Source organism: Moschus berezovskii, chromosome 20, assembly GCF_049115385.1.
Source record: "Moschus berezovskii isolate FMDL1 chromosome 20, NW_MosBer_1.0, whole genome shotgun sequence".
Taxonomy (NCBI): Eukaryota; Metazoa; Chordata; class Mammalia; order Artiodactyla; family Moschidae; genus Moschus; species Moschus berezovskii.
In genome coordinates this window covers 23,111,762-23,129,708 of record NC_142479.1, presented here as the reverse complement: position 1 = coordinate 23,129,708, position 17,947 = coordinate 23,111,762, and the positions used below count along the sequence as shown (strand labels likewise).

Below are 17,947 nucleotides of genomic sequence, written 5' to 3'. Positions count from 1 at the left end.
AAAACTTTCAATCCTAGCCATAGTTGTGGGGACACTTAAAATTAGGCCCTTAAGAAAAATTCATGTTAAAGTGCAGTTATTTCATAAAGAACAACAACAACAAAAAATCTCATCCTAAAGATCACAGTAGTGACAGTGACAGAAAGAAAATGATTTGCACTAATTTTAAAAATTGGCTGACCATGAAAATATACCCAAGTATTGCTTTTGGTATTAACATTCATTTTAAAAATTCAAATTTCTGGACACCTTCCTTCAGGTAGCCCTTTATGAGCTGTAAGCAGCTGTTAATAAAAAAATATCTACAACTGCGATCCTTCAATAGAATAGTTACTAAGCACTTTTGGCTACTGAGCATTTGAAACATGGCTAGTATAAACTGAGATGTGTTGTAACACAGACTTAGTAAGGAAAACCAGTAAAATATCTAACAGTTTTTATATTGATTACATGATGAAATGGTAATACATTAAATATACTGGGTTACATAAAATAATTATTTAAATTAATTTTGCCTTTTTTTTAACTCTTTGAATGTGGCAAATTACATAGAAAGTTTAAAATTGTATGTGTAGCTCACATCCTATTTCTATTTGACAGTGCTGACCTAGAACATTATCCATTAACAGCAAATACATTGTTTTCTATTCTGTGGCACTTCTTTTTTTATATGTATTTATTCATTTTTAATTGATTGATAATTGTTTTGCAATACTGGTTTGATTTCTGTCATACATCCACATCATGGCACTTATTATCTGACTGGTTTTAAGACCTTCCTAAACCATATGACCTGTTTATTGATGAAATGTAGACCCTGTGAGGAAACAGATGCAAGCATGTCAGAAAAAAAAAAAAAGGTTAAAAATCCTTACACTCAAAGAGAACTACTTTATATAGTCACCAAAACACTGCTCTATCTCCAGGAAAATTCTGCATGATTCTAAGATTTCAATGGGGCTAACACCTCTTTGCACTGCTAAAGGGATAGAAGGAGTTATCAGTTTACTATACCTTCTTGAAGTTGTTTAGGAGAGTGGTTTTTGGCATTATTAGTCAGCAGCATTCTCCTTAATAGGGCGTCCGTCCCTGTGATTTCCTCTTCACAGATCCAATCATCCACAATGCATAAATGTGGGTAATTGGTTGCAAGGAGACGAAGTAAAGCAGAATGCAACCCTTGAAAATGTACAAGACATCAATCAGATTCTTCATTCTTAAACATCAAAACCTCTTTCCCCTTTCCCTTCTCCCTTTCATTTTCTACCAGCCAAAGGAATCTGCACTTCTTACGCATGCACACTACAGTTTGAGAACTTCTATTCAGTACTTCAGACTGGGACTTTGCTTAAATCAAGATCCCCATCTGAACTGATACACAGGAAGCTGGAAACCACTACTTTTATCAAAAATTCTCAAGCTCTCTTCCATCCTATTCCAGCATAAAAGTAGCAGTAGCTTAAGAGTTGAGTAGGGAGGAAAAAAAGAGAAGGGAAAAAAAGGTTCATTTGGGAAAGATCACATATGAAAAAGGCCTCACTCAGAAATTCTGACAGACTTCTACAAGAGAACACATCCTCTCCTCCAACCCAACTGAGAATCATTGCTATACATGGGTAAAACTAAAGTTGCCCAACCTGAGTGCCTAAATGGACACTTTATGTACATTTTCTCATTTCACCCTAACATTCTTACAAGGTAAGCAGCATTGTCTCTGTTCTACTGTAAGGAAATAGGCGGAAAGATATTTATATTAATGTTCCTAAAGTCACACAGCTGTGTAAGCCAACCCAAGCAGTACTGATGATACCCACAAGAGGGTGCAATTGTTTTCTTTTAGGAAGGGTTAGGTCCCATCACTTCATGGGAAATAGATGGAAAAACAGTGGAAACAGTGTCAGACTTTGTTTTTTTGGGCTCCAAAATCACTGCAGATGCTGATTGCAGCCATGAAATTAAAAGACGCTTGCTCCTTGGAAGGAAAGTTATGACCAACCTTGATAGTATATTAAAAAGCAGAGACATTACTTTGCCGACCAAGGTCCGTCTAGTCAAGGCAATGGTTTTTCCCGTGGTCATGTATGGATGTGAGAGTTGGACTGTGAAGAAAGCTGATCGCCGAAGAATCGATGCTTTTGAACTGTGGTGTTGGAGAAGACTCTTGAGAGTCCCTTATACTGCAAGGAGATCCAACCAGTCCATTCTAAAGGAGATCAATCCTGGATGTTCATTGGAGGGACTGATGCTGGGGCTGAAACTCCAATACTTTGGCCACCTCATGAGACGAGTTGACTCACTGGAAAAGACTCTGATGCTGGGAAAGGTTGGGGGCGGGAGGAGAAGGGGACGACGGAGAATGAGATGGCTGGATGGCATCACCGACTCTGTGGACATGAGTTTGAGTGTACTCCGGGAGTTGGTGATGGACAGGGAGGCCTGGCGTGCTGTGATTCATGGGGTCGCGGAGAGTCGGACACGACTGAGCGACTGAACTGAACTGAACTGAACTGAGGAAATGGCAACCCACTCCAGTACTCTTGCCTGGAAAATCCCAAGGATGGAAAAGCCTGGTAGGCTAGAGTCCGTGGGGTCGCAAAGAGTCGGACATGACTGAGCAACTTCACCTTCACCTTAAAGAAGGGTTAGGAAGCTCAGAAGCATTGGGACCTCTGACTAAATTTAACTCTTATTTCTAAACTTGCTTATAGCATAGCTTGACTATTCATCATTATTATTGTATAACATCAGCAATGAAAAACAAATGATGATAATGTCTACTTAGACAGATGAAGTACTATGTTATTTACCTAATAAATGTTGTTGTTACAATTATCATCATCTCCCAGTTGCAAGAGCCAGCAATAAGAGTATCAGCGGTAATAAAAGTACTTTAGATTTGATCACCCACTTACTATGCAACTTAGATCAAATCAAACCACTGCTTAGTCCCAAAAGGGATAATTATCTACTGCCTTTCCCATAGAAACTGCTTAAAATAAATGTTTCTGTGAAAAAGACACTGTAACAATCACAAGCGGCATTATTTAAGAGTTTGAATGCACAAATATATGTATAGTCAGGACGATCACAAAAATGACTGCTTATAATAAAATAAATTAGTCTACATTACATAATCCCTTTATTAGCTGCAACATTAGTCACCAAATGCTGCAAACTATAATATCACTTCTCTGAAAAGAGATTATGCAAAGACATAAATAAATGCAGACACCTGGCTAAAGAAGACCAAAGAAAGTTCATGTTCACCCTTAAAATCAACCATAATAAAGACAGAAAAAGAAAATCTGAGCTTCAAAGAAACAAAGAGAAAAAAAAATCCATACATTCAAACATTATAAAAAGCTGTTAAATTAAGAAAAAAATTGAATTTCAAAAAATATTACTATATTTCTACTTGACAGTTTTACCATAAAAGTATTATGGTAATTTCATGCTATGGCATGTCATGTAGCAGTTAAAAACAATAATGTAGATCTACACGTAGTAACATGATAAGATCTCCAAGACTCCAACAGAAGAAAGCAAGTTTCAGAGGAAATACAGTATGATACCATTTAGAGCTTAAAAAATATTTTTTTACTTGTGCATGTTTCTATTAGCTTCAACCACATGAAACTGCATTTTCAGAGGTCAAAAATAGCTGAATACCTGTAATCTCATATGGTTCAACCTGTAGAAAAGAATATGTGAAACTGCATACCAAAAGGAAATAGCTAGGGCCTCGGGGGTGGGAAATAGTTTTCAGGGAGTAAGATAGCGAGGAAAGTACAGAGAAATTCACTCTTAAACTGAATGTTTAGCTTTGAGCACCTATTACACTTTATAATCTTATATACAGTAGGTATTTTTTACCTACTGTATACCACATGGAATTCTGCTCAATGTTATGTGCCAGTCTGAATGGGAGGGGCATTTGGGGGAGAATGGACACATGTGTATGTATGGCTGAGTCCCTTCACTGTTCAAATGAAAATATCACATTGTTAATTAGCTATACCCCAATACAAAATGTTTTGGTGCTAAAAAAAATAAAAATTTAATTTAAAAAAAAAGTAGGTATTTTTTACCAATAAACATTACCAGTAAAAAGCAAACAAAACAAATACCTCCCAACTCCTGCTGAAGTCCTTGAGCCTGTCGAATAAGGAATTTGATAGGAATCTGATCCATTAAAGAAGATGAGTATGATTTGGGTTTTCTTTGCATGGCAGCTGTCAGTCAAAAATAAGAAATGTAAGCTATAACATCAGAAACAACATAAATCTTAATCTTCAACACAAATGGGAACAAACACAATGTCAAATTACTCTTAGTTCACTTAATCTGTGAATATAGCTCATAAAAGATGAAGAGTCACTACCAAAGCAGTGAATACATATGACGAGCAAGAACGTACTTCAGGGCAAGATCTGGAAAATGCCCTGAAACTGAAACCAGTGGGAAGGAAAATCATGAGTGAGAGAAGCCGCCTGCAGAAGTGCCCTACTCTTAAAAAAAAGAGAGAAGAAACTCCCCCAAACCTAATTAGGAAGACAAATGCAGTCATGACCACATGGCTTACAGCTTCATGATGCCAAGAGCCTTAATCATATTATCTATTAGTGGTGACTGACTAGGAAGAAAGTTGGGAAATATGAATGACTTTCTTCTCTTACAACTTCTACCTTCAACTAACAAGTCCATCTTTTTTTTTCTTTAAAGCAAATCCACCTTAATTTCTATTCTTTTTCTGCTATCCTAATTAAATACCTACTCATCATTTAAATAACTATTATGGTTCAATTTTCAATTTTCCAGACTCCAATTCCTCTTCTTTTGAACCATCCTTCACACTGGTGCCATAGTCTTCTTATTTAAATTCAGATTTGGCTAGATCATGTGTCTCTGGATCCATGCTCAAATATCTGGATCCATGGATTTCTAGACCCCCAGGGTAAAGGCCCTTGCCAATCAACACTTTCTGTCTCATTTCCACCATATGCTATATGCCTGACACCCTCATCTTATTCCGAGATGCTTTGCATGTACAACAGAACTTACGAGCATCGCAACCAGGCTGTCCATAGTTTGAAAAACTATACCCAGTATACTTATTCTTTTCCAAATACAAACCACATAATGTAAAGCTCAACAAATATTTATTGATTGCAGTTAAGAAGTGTATGAGTGCAAGTGTTACAATAAAGGTTGAGAATCATTGTCTACAATACACCTCTTGGTTAGACTTGATACCCCTTGCAAGTCAGTGAATTAGCATCCCAGTTTTCCACACCAATCTTTTATGAACTGGGTAAGAATGTATCTCAAAACACAGGTTAAAAAAACACAGCTTCCAGTACAATCAAATTCTGGTTCCAACATTAACCAAACTGGAAAGGAAGAAGTAAAACTGCCACTATTTGTAGATATGGCATTATATAGAAAATCTTAAAGATTCTATCAAAAAACTGTTTAAACTAAAAAAAAAAAAAGGTGGTAAAAATGACAAATATTTCAGCCCACAAATGTTTGACTCTCATGCAAATGCTGCAGTGAAAGAATACTTGGGGCTTCCACAGGAAGATGAGGGGCAACATTCAAGGAACACCTTACGGTGCATGGCTTTGTGCCTCAACCAAAGTGAAAGAAAGCGAAGGCGCTCAGTTGTGTCCGACTCTGCGACGCCATGGACTGTAGCCTACCAGGCTCCTCCGTCCATGGGATTTTCCAGGCAAGAGTACCAGAGTGGATTGCCATTTCCTTCTCCATATAATTTCCTAAAGAATGAAGTAGAGTTGGCTGGTAAAAGAGTGGCTGAGGAGGCTTTTCTGGACATCAAAGTTCCGTCAAGGTAACAAGAATTAAGAAAAGAAAAAAGGAAAAAATACTGTGAAAATTAATAAATTCAGTAGGGTTGCAAGATTAAAATTAAATACACAAAAATCTCTTGCATTTCTCTAGACCAGTAACAATCAGAAACAAAAATTACATTGCCCCTAGCTTTTGTAACATTTTAATCCTTAAAACATTCCCATGGAAAACTAATTCACTTATGAAATTAATGTAAACTAAAGCCAGGAAAAAAAGAAGTGAAGAGAAAAAAGGTCTATTTCACTTGCTTAAACACAGATGGGAAAAAATCATATTAAAAAAAAAGGAAAATCAAATCCAGCACCATGCTAAAAGAATAATATACCCAGAGCAAGTAGGGCCCACTTCAGAAATATAGATATCACTTATACAACAAATTATTTAAATAGACCAAATTATCTGAAAAAGTATTCCCTTGATAAACTTTTTTTAAATGGTACTCTAAGAAATTCAGAGCCTTACTAACCCAAAGTAAATGTCTATACCTTCCCTGTAACTAGCAATAACTTAAGAAAAAATTATACAAAGTCTATACAAAGTTTAATTGACATAAAAAAATAATTTGAATAAATTCACACATTCAAAACATGTATTAAGTGATCACTCTGTATCAAGTAATATTCTAAATGAGTAAGTGAAAGTCGCTCAGTCCTGTCCGACTCAATGACACAGTAGCAAAAAAAGATAAAAATTGGCCTTCATGAATCTTACATTTTAATAATTTAAAGGAAGAATTATTTCAGGGAATTCCCTGGCAGTCCAGTGGTTAGGATTCAGGGCTTTTACTGCTGGGAAGACAGGTTTGATCCCAGGTGAGGGAACTAAGATCTTGCAATCTGCACAGCTGACCCAAAATAAGTCTTTAAAAAAATTATTTCATATTCCTAGCTGGAAAGAATTTTATTGTAAAGATGTAAATTCTCTCTAATTTCTAGCATTACATAATTCTAACCAAAATCCAAATATAATTTTCTTCTATGGAATTTGACAAAATCTTATAGAGTTCATGTCCAAGATTATATACGTGAAAATGGACAGAAATATTGAATAAGAACAATAATTGTGAAAGGGACTGGAAATGCCTAACATAAAAAAAAAAGAAATCAGACATAGGTTTGTAATAAAACTTCAATATACATCAGAGCAACTTTCCAAATTAATAGGAAAATGACAGGTTATTCGCTTTGTGATGTTGACAAATAACCAATTATTTAAAAACAACAACAACAACTAGGGGCTTCCCTGGTGACTCAATGGTAAAGAATCTACCTGCCAATGCAGGAGACAAGGGTTTGATCCCTGATCCAGGAAGATCACACATGCCACGGAACAACTAAGCCTGTGCACAGCTACTGAACCCAAGTCCCCTGGAGCCCCATGCTCCGCAATAAGAGAAGCCATAACAATGAGAAACCCTCACACTGCAACTACAGAGTAGCCCCTGCTCATCACAACAAGAGAAAAAGACCATGTAGCAATGAAGACCCAGCACAACCAAATATAAATATATAAATGCATAAAATGGAAAAACTTTTTTAACTGAATCTGTATCCATGTATGTGTGCTCAGTCATGTCCAACTCTTTGTGACCCCACGGATTGTAGCCTGCCAGGCTCATCTGTCCATGGGATTCTCCAGGCAAGAGTATTGGAGAGGGTTGCCGTGCCCTCCCGCCAGGGGATCTTTCCCACCCAGGGACTGAACCCACGTCTCTTGTGTCTCCTGTATGGGCATGCAGATTCTTTACCACTGGGTCACCTGGAAAGCCAGTCTATATCCCATACTTGATAACTTCATGAATCTTACATTTTAATAATTTTAAAAGAAAAAAATATTTCAGGGAATTCCCTGGTGGTCCAGTAGTTAGGACTCAAGGCTTTTACTGCTGGGAGGTGGGCATACATAAATTAATTAAAGGCATATGTAAATTTTAAAAATGAAATAATGTCCTAAAAGAAAGTGATTAGTCAATAATGTTAGTACCTTACTTTCAAAGAGTCTCCTCTCCACAGAATTCTATAATCAAAATATACCATAAACAAATGATAACACTCAACTGCTATTATTGTGAATGCAAAAAAATTGGTACTCACATTGTATACAAATGTCTTAAACATATGCCTTCTACAAAATGTCTATAATGGTAAAAACTATCTGGAAAACAGTATGACAATTCATTTTTTAAATACTGGAATTCAAAAATCTTTGATTTAGTAGCTCTGTCCTAAAGAAATAAATAATTATATCTATATACAGAGTTAGCTCTAAGGATATTCATTCTGCCAGTCTCTATAATGGCAAAATGTAGAAACAATCTCCAACAATAAGGTATTTTTTAAGTAATGGTACACATTTATGAAGAAATATTATACAGCTAATAAAAATCATGTTTCAAAAAATGTACTATAATAGGCCAAATGCTTAAAGTGTAGTCTTAGGTAAAAAGGGTAGATTAAAAACATATGATACCAAACTTGATGAAGGTTATCACACGTGCAAAGACTGAAGGGTTTTTTTTCCTAGCAAAATTTTGTGGTGATTATCTCTGGGCAGTAGAATTATGGGTGGTATATACTCTTTTTTGTACTTTTCTCACTTCCTCAATTTTCTTCAGTAAAACACTTTTAATAAATATTTTTATTCTAAAAAAGTTCTTTTGCATTAAGTAAGATAGGTAAGCAATTAGGTAAATAATGAAATAAGTTTAAAATTCTTATACTTTTACTCCACAGGATGACTGTTTGAACCTTTTTTGGTAAAACTCAATTTTACAGTACTGAAACTTCAAGCTGCCAAGAAATAACATCTGTCAGTGTCTACTTAAAGGTTTCTACATTTTGAAAGAGGCAGATGGAGTTAACTTTCTTCTGGGAAGACAATAATTAACTATCAAGTGCAAAGAAAAACTTCAGGTGCAGGAATTTAGAGCCACTGAACATTACGGTTTCCCAAGTATCTCAGGATAGGTCTTGTTCTGTTGATGACAAAGAAGGAAATTTCATATGAAACAGGACAGAAGCAGAAAAAGCAGCCAGAGTTTGTTTTTAAATGAAGATAAGGGGCTTCCCTGGTGGCTGAGTGGTAAAGAATCCACCTGACAATGCAAGAGGCATGGGTTCAATCCCTGATCCAGTTAGATCCCACATGCCACAGAGCAACTAAGCCCATGCACCAAAACCTATCGAGTCTGTGCTCTAGAGCCCGGGAGCCACAACGACTGAGCCCACGTGCCTGAGAGACCATGCCCCGCCACAAGAGAAGCCACCACAATGAGAAGCCCATGCACCCCAACAAGGAGCAGTCCCCGCTTGCCAAATTAGAGACAGTGGGTGTGCAGCAATGAAGACCCACCACAGCCAAAAATAAAACAAATATACTTTGAATAGGCTTCCCTGATAGCTCAGTTGGTAAAGAATCCACCTGCAATGCAGGAGACCCCAGTTTGATTTCTGGGTCGGGAAGATCCCCTGGAGAAGGGACAGGCTACCCACTCCAGTATTCTGGCCTGGAGAATTCCATGGACTGCAACAAAGAGCAGTCCCTGCTTGCCACAGCTAGAGAAAGCTGGGGCACAGCAATGAAGACCCAGCACAGCCAAAAATAAAATAAATACATATTTTTTAAAAATAAATGATGTTAAGGGACAGAGTTAATAAGCAAGTAAGCTACTTAAGTGTGAGACTGTGTTTAGCATCCCACTGGCTGCTTTAGGAGCAGATAAACAGGTAAAGCTGATAAAACACATTCAGTATTCATTAGCACTGTTTTTACCTCAAAAATATGTAAATGTAACTTCTATATTTAAAATGTTCAACAAATATTTAAAATAAATAACCAACAAGGACCTATGTATAGCACAGGGAACTCAGCTCAATATTCTGTAATACTTATACGGGTATAACTGAATCACTTGGTTGTACACCTGAAACTAGCATCTCGTTTTTAATCAACTATGAAAAGAAAGTGAAAATATTAGTCTCTCAGTCACATTCAAGTCTTTGTGACCCCATGGACTGTAGCCCATCTGGCTAATCAGTCCATGGAATTCTCCAGGCAAGAATACTGGAGTGGGTAGCCATTCCCTTCTCCAGGAGAGCCTCTCAACCCAGGGATCAAACCCGTGTCTCCTGCATTGCAGGCGGATTCTTTACCATCTGAACCACCAGGGAAGCCCTTTAGTTTAATCAACTATACTTCAATATAAAATCAAAATTTTTTTAAAGTACATAAAAATAAACCTTTACCTAGTAATAAAATTTTCAGATATAATGAACAGGAAACATTTTTTAAGTATAAAAACTGAAAATACAATGGCAATGCTCATATTTTAATGGGATACTAATAAAGGGATAGTACAAGGGATTTATTATGCTATTTCTTACACATGTTCTTTTAGATCAATACAGTATTTAACTGCAATGCAGAAGACCCAGGTTTGATCCCTGGGTCAGGAAGATCCCCTAGAGAAGGGAACAACTACCCACTCCAGTATCCTTGCCTGGAGAATCCCATGGATAGAAGAGCTTGGCAGGCTACAGTCTATGGGGTTGTAGAGTCAGAGATGACTGAGTGACTATATATGCACTTGTATTACAAATATTTTTAAACAAATCAAAAATATGCATATGTGAAAAAATATGTATGTAAAAAACACTTTTTTTTAATGACTATGATATTCTAATACTTGGTTCTCAGATGTTGGAATTCTGTATTTGAGCTTCAACAGCTACTTGGTGCCTGCTAATATGTTTATTATAAAGCCCCAAACCACAGACCAGTTAGCAAGGTACTGAAACAACACAACTTGGCAGGTAGGAATAAATCTGAGGTGGAATACTCATCATTTTTGGCTGTGGAAGAGAAAACGTCTCTTCCACATATGACATATTCTGCAGTTAACTTACTCCTTTGGACTAAGAAACGAGGCTAGAAAAAACAAATTTCTTAAACTATGGGAAAAAATTCTCCAAGGAAAGCTCAATCCCTCCATTTGTCTTCCACACCCGGTCTCCTCTCACCTATCAAGGACATCCCTCTAGGGATTCTCTCGTAAAGCTTCCCTCTCTACTAGATTACTTCCAACAGCATACAACATTCTCTTAACTCTTTCACCTTTAAAAAAATAAAAAGTCCTCTCTTGACTTCCTTTTCTTCTCCAATTACCACATTCATTTCCCTCCTTCTCTTTACAACTTTTCAAAAGAACTGTCTGTACTCACTGTGTTCAGTATTATCTCCTCTAATTTGCTTTTAAATTTACTAAAATCAGGCTTTAATTCTGAAAAAAAAAAAAAAAAAAGACCTGTAAAGGTCCAAGGACCTCTAGCAAGCTAAACCCGATGATCAGCTGAGCCTAAGTCCTATCCTTACTTGATCCATCACCATCATTTGACACAAGTGATCTCGCTCTCCTCTTTGAAACATTCTTCTCTTGGCATGCAGAACATCACAGCCCCCTGAATCTCCTTCCACACCTTCTCCCCTGGTAATACCACTTAATATCATGATTATAAATATCATACATATGCTGAAGAATCTCAATGCTTCAGTCCAGGTTTATCTCATCTAAATTCCAGGCCAGTATTTACAAATGTTTTCAAAACATCCCCACTTGAAAGTTCATCAGACATCTCAAACTTAGTATGTCCCAAACCAGCTCCTGATCGCCCACAAACCTGCCATTTCAGTAGACAGCCATTGTCTAGCTCAGGCCAAAGGCCTCCACATCAACCTTGGCTCCTGTCTCTCAAATCTAATGAATTCATCAGCAACACCTCTCAGCTCTACTTTCAAAATATATATACACTGCTACCAGTCCAAGCCACCATCTTTTGCCTATAATCTTGGAAAAACCTAATCATTTTGTTGTTCAGTGGCTAAGTTGTGTCCGACTCTTGCAATGCCATGGACTATAGCCCACCAGGCTCCTCTGTCCATGGGATTTCTCAAGCAAGAATACTGCCATTTCCTTCTCCAGGGAATCTTTCCGACCCAGGGATCAAACTCTCCCTGAGTTTGATCAGGTGGTCAGGTGGTCTCCTACACTGAAGGCAGATTCTTTATTGCAGGCAGATTCTTTACTGCAGAGCCACCAGGGAAGACCAAGAAAAACCAGTAACTTTTCTATAATCTCAAAGTTCCTTTTTGAAGACTCAATCCAGGCTAAGTTGCACACCAAACCTGAAATTCTTAACTTTCCAATTAAGATCCACCAGACTATTGCATAAAGAACAGCAGCTTCACCTGAACACAAGGTTGAACTGAACATGTCATTGAGGACTGGGATGCATAACCTTTAAAGATTCTTCCAGTCTTAAAAATTCTGAGTGATTTGTTAATTCTGCATGGTGTATACATGAAAGTGGGCTATACTAGTCTCTGTACTTTTCTGTATTTTTTTTTTTGCTAGACATTAATTTAAATAAAAACTAAGAGTGTATCTTGGTCCCCTACTACAGTATTCATGGTCTGAGTTCTCCCCAGAATACCTCCTTGTAACTCATTCCTCTAGTATCTATTAAATCACAGGTGTCATATCCCTTAACAGAATTTATTACATGTGGATAAAAGTGGGAGACTATTACTTAATGCTTATTATTAGCCCATCTTGTCCCTCAAATGACAAAGACTATAATTATAGTTGTGAGATATCATCTGTATATCCCTAACAACTGTAGTCAGGAAAAGAAAGCTGCTGAGAAATTCACAGTATATTTAAAACACAATACTCCATATAAAAGAAAGAAACTCATCTGCCACACACTGAAAAGTAACTTTATTTTATAGCTTTCAAAAAGTAAAATCACTCAGACATGACAAAACACAATCCCTTAAAAGACTACTCCCTGCATTATAATACTCAATGTCTGTGACATTTTTTTAATTTAATTTTTCTTGGAGTATAGTTGCCTTACAGTGTCATGTTAGTTTCTACTATTCAGAGTGAATCAACTATTTGCATACGTGTATCTCCTCTTTTTTGGATTTCTTTCCAGTTTAGGTCACCACAGAGCACTGAGAAAAGTTCCCTGTGCTGTACAGCAGGTTCTCATTAGTCATCTGTTTTATACACAGAATCAGTAGTGTGAATATGTTAATTATGTCCCAATCTTCCAGTTCTTCCCAACACCCTTCCTTACCCCCTTGGTGTCCATATGTTTGTTCTCGACGTCTGTGTCTGTTTCTATTTTGCAAATAAGATCATCTATACCACGCCTATTACTTTTTAATGACACTTTTTGCTTTGAATATGGAACTACATACATGTGCTGTTGTTGTTGTTTAGTCACTAAATCATGTCTGACTCTTCGCAACTCCATGAACTGCAGAACACCCGGCTCCTCTGTTCTCTACCACCTCCCAGAGTTTGTTCGAATTCACGTCCATTGAGATGGTAATGCTACCTAACCATCTCATCCTCTACCGCCCCCTTCTCTGTCTGCCTTCAGTCTTACATTTAGCAAGCCAAAATACAGGTGAATTTTCTTTTTCACATAGAGGAAAACATACTACTTTATACTAATATTATCTATACTAAATCTGACCTTCTGATATTATACAAAGTACCTAAGTTCAATGATAACATTAATGGCAAAGGAAACCCTTCTGTTGGTTTTTTTTTCTACTGCTTTGATTAGACTGTTACTCTTCATATTAATGGTAGAAAAAATAGGAAAAAGGCTGAAATCAAGCAAAAAATCTTCTATTTCAGTACCAACAGGTTTATGTCTTAATTTACCTTTAGTCAATAAGGTCACTAAAATTGTTAAAACACAAACAATTCAGTTAATCATTAATTCAGCCTGCTAAAAGGAGCACTGAGCCTTCAGGAGTGATTATATACCCACACATATATGTACTTATGCACCAGAGTATGAAAAGCTAACATTGCAAAGACTGCAGAAACATGCTGGAACTTGTTGGAATATCTGACCTTATTTTCTCCAATAGCAGCCTGGAAAGTAACAAAATATAAGCAAATAAGATGAACTATCACTATAAACACTAGCCTCTGTACAACTTACCTAGAGTCTTGGTGTTTGCTAGGAGAGCTTCTTCATAAGACAGAATATAATAAAGCACCAAGAGCTGTGCTGTGATACTGAAACGCTGATTAAGGCGGATGTTGTCACCCTGGAGGTAATAATAAAAACACTTTAAAATACTGTTAAATTTCATGAGTCCTTTTTTTCCCCACTTTGGCCACAACAGGCAGTATGTGGGATCTTAGTTCTCCAACCAGGAGAACCCCTGCCCCCTGCATTGGCAGCACAGAGTCTAAACCACTGGACCACCAGGGAAGTTCCAATGAGTACTTGTTGATAGCAAAAGCACTCAAAATAGATTATTTGGTGTTGCTACTCCCCAGCTTAAAGAAATTGGGAGAAACGTTGCTGTGTTCACATTAAACTCAAATTGACAATGTGAAGTTTAAGTTAAATTTGAGATGGCTTGAGAGAGAAAAGCAACATGCTTAACAGTCTTTAAACTTCCCTGGTGGCTCAGACTGTAAAGTGTCTGCCTACAATGTGTAAGACCTGGTTTCGATTCCTGGGTCGGGAAGATCCCCTGGAGAAGGAAATGGCAACCCACTCAATCACTCTTGCCTGAAAAATACCATGAATGGAGGAGCCTTATAGGCTATAGTCCATGGGGTCACAAAGAGTCAGACACGACTGAGTGACCTCACAGTTTTTAAGATAGGGCTGCTTCTGAAAAAAGTTTATATTTACAGGAATCTCAAGTATTATCTGAAATTACCATGAAGAAAATAATTCCTAAAAAAAAGATACTGTACATTTAAGTATATTTGGAGAAAAAATTTACTCCAAACTTTCCATAAATAATATAGGTATATCTTAAATTCTCAGGAAGCTGGCTTAATATGTTGAAATGTCACATAATCCTTTGTTAAACACACAACCTCCAGGGCACTCCTTAAACTTTAAAATGAAGCTTTTGAAAGAATTCTTCAAATTCTTTCAAATTTGAAGAATTTGAAAGCCTAATCAACAAATTACATGGAATAGCATTCTTTTAATATTCATAAGTGATCTAAAGAACGGAATACCATTTTAAATTCAGAACCACCTAGAAGTGGTTCTCCTCTAATAATCTGGGAAAAAATGTGAAGTGCAAAGAATAAAAGAAAAGTGAACTAATAAATGTTAAAAAAAAAAAACAAACACTATTTTACCCCAATGACTCCTTGGAAAATATTGAGTATCTCCTGTTCTGTGACTGGCTGATTTGTGGCTTCTGGATTAGATTTAGATGCAGGAGTAAGTATAGAATTTATGTACACGTCAATCAGAGGAAGTAATTGAGGATGGAGTGGAATGGAGGTTTCACAGAGCTGTCTATAAATCCAGTCCTAGAAAAGAAGGTGACAGGCACTAAATTATGGCAATAAGAAAAAGCAAGCAAAATTTTACAAGCACATATAATTTTACATGATTTATGAAAAAATAAAACTCACTATTAACTTTTAGCAGTTGCTAAATAATATCATCCAGTTTCATAATTGCCTTTGATTTAAAAATGGAAACAATTTTTCTTTCCTAAAATTGAGAATATTGTTCCGTGGAAGATAAACCTAAAAATGACAGCTTGAGTTCAGAGTTTGGACTTCGGGTTTTTAATCTACTGGTTTTTAAGCAGTGGGAAAAACACTAAGTCCCTTTTGTATCTATATTTACAGCACCATATAAGCTGCTGTAAAAGACCCCACAGCAGAAAGGTATTTAGGGAGAGGAATAGTTTCTCACAACAAACCTCAGACAGATTAAGAAGGTGGCTTTGACAACCACATATGGGAAATTAAATATCTGCACAAATACAGGCCAAGAAGAAACACTGGGGGTGCATTTGGACTCTTAATTCTTCTCTACTTCACTTGCAAAAAACATAAAAAGCAGAAGATACAATCAAGATGGAAAATAACTTCACTACTTCATAAAAACAAGGACAATCAAATGTGATATAGCAATGCATATGTTGTTCAGGGTTCTTTATAAATAAAATAGCCTCTTAGAAAGGGTTCAAACAAATTTTTCTCTGTTTTAACCTCCTGTGGGTTAAGCCTTTTCTTTAGAGGACCTGTTTGCTATAGTCAACTATATAACAAATTGAAAACATATCAAAATATGTGCAAGTTTAATGTTAGAAGTCCTTGTGACAAATGGATTATAAATACTGGTCATGGCTAACCAGCAACCTTCTAAGCTTGGTAAACAAAACCAAGTATAAAGAATAGCAATTTCTTACTAAAGTTTGATGAAATTGCTAAATACCATTGAGAATTTAAAAGGAATTAGTACTATTGTACATTTTGTAAATAACTGAACAGTTATGTTGTTTTAAAAATCTGAAATTAAGAGCCTAATTTCTATAACTATATAGGTGATGAGTAACTAAAAATATTTCACATACAAAATCCACAGTAAAGGTCTGCAAACTCAAATAAAACTGGGAAAAAAGCATTAACTCAGATTTTAACTTGAAGAATAAATGTAAGATCATACTTTTATTGATACTTTGTGTTTGGTGAAGGAACGACTCCTCAGAAGCTGGTAAATGCAATGAATAGGCAAAAATCCAGTAATGTTGGCACTCAGGTTGCTGGTGACAGGGACTCGAACTGCATGAGCTGTGACAACCTACAAGGGAAAAATAGTAGCAACACATATGACAGAACCAGATACAAAACTATTCTGCAAGAGGAAGAAGCAGCCAGGTGGACTGTCAATACTAATGTGGTCCTTTGGTGGGAGTGACAAAAACCAATCATGACATGATTTCATTATTTTGAGTGATGAGGTAGCATCACACATCTGGGAATTTGTAAAGTTCTCTACTTTTTAAAAATTTACTTCTAAACACAGATACATTGCCAGGGGTTAGAGTAAAGTTAAAAAATATGTAAAATTTGGAATCATAAAATCTGGGCTCAAAGACTATAATATATAAAACAGATAAACAACAAGGATTTACCATATAGCACAGAGAATGATATTTAATATAATAAACTGCAATAGAAAAGAGTCTTAAAAGAGGGAGGGGACATATGTATACATATGGCTGATTCATGTTGATGTTTGGCAGAAACCAACACAATTCTGTAATTATCCTTCAATTTAAAAATAAATAAGAATACAAATATATGTATATATACATATGTATAACTGAATCACTTTGTTATATATCTGAAACTAACATAACATTGTAGATCATCTATAGTTCAATTTTTTTTAAAAAAAAAAGGAAAAAAAAGAATAGTTTCCATCATTGAAAAAATAAAATATCATTAGCATTACCCACGGACAAAAGTGCTGAGACCAAATAAGAACAAGTCAATACAAGAATAAGGAATTTAGACTCTAGCTTATAACCTAGTTAGACATGGCACCTTACAGCTGAAAGGTTTAAACAGATCTCTGTTATTTTTCTCCTGACAATCCTGACTGTCAGTGAACTTCCCTGGTAGCTCAGATGGTAAAGAATCTGCCTGCAATGCAGGAGATCAGGTTTGATCCCTGGATCAGGAAGATTCCTCTGGAGAAGAGAATGGCTACTCATGCTAGTATTCTTGCCTAGAGAATTCCATGGACAGAGAAGCCTGATAGGCTACAGTGCATGGGCTGGCAAAGAGTTGGACATGACTAAGCCACTAACACTTTCACCCTATGTGAGATCCCTGTCAACAGTATCTAAGACTATATTCTTAGGTATCTACTCAAAGTCTCCAAAATAAGCAAATTTACTTAACACATGCTTTTCTATGTAGTAAATAGCTTTGAAAACAAATTTGAAATAGGATTTTTCTTTACAGAAGTTTCAAAGATTAAATAAATCATCACTGGAAACTAAAAAGGAATATAAAGATATTATTCTCTTAAACTGAAACATACACAAGTATTCTCACAAGGAATGTTATAAAATAAAGAATTACCTAAGATAATAGTTAAAAGAAGTACCTGCTCAGTAAAAATTTCCTGTGTGAAGACAGTCTTCATCCTGCTCAAGGAGCTTGGCTTAATTACAATCTAAAACAACCAAAACACAACACTGTAAAGTG

At 36.3% G+C, this 17,947-nt stretch overlaps 1 protein-coding gene across 3 annotated transcripts in view; it reads right to left on the bottom strand.

Annotated features, from left to right (window-relative positions):
• Window positions 1–17,947, bottom strand: part of INTS2 (integrator complex subunit 2) — a 52,348-nt gene that overhangs the window by 15,584 nt on the left and 18,817 nt on the right. For all 3 annotated transcript variants that reach the window (XM_055399992.2, XM_055400000.2, XM_055400010.2), the window contains exons 12-17: window positions 17,847–17,915; window positions 16,395–16,529; window positions 15,068–15,244; window positions 13,896–14,004; window positions 4,128–4,232; window positions 1,015–1,179 (exon numbers count right to left, since the gene is read on the bottom strand). In XM_055399992.2, coding sequence (XP_055255967.1) covers window positions 1,015–1,179; window positions 4,128–4,232; window positions 13,896–14,004; window positions 15,068–15,244; window positions 16,395–16,529; window positions 17,847–17,915 — 760 coding nt within the window. The remainder of the gene's footprint in view (window positions 1–1,014; window positions 1,180–4,127; window positions 4,233–13,895; window positions 14,005–15,067; window positions 15,245–16,394; window positions 16,530–17,846; window positions 17,916–17,947) is intronic.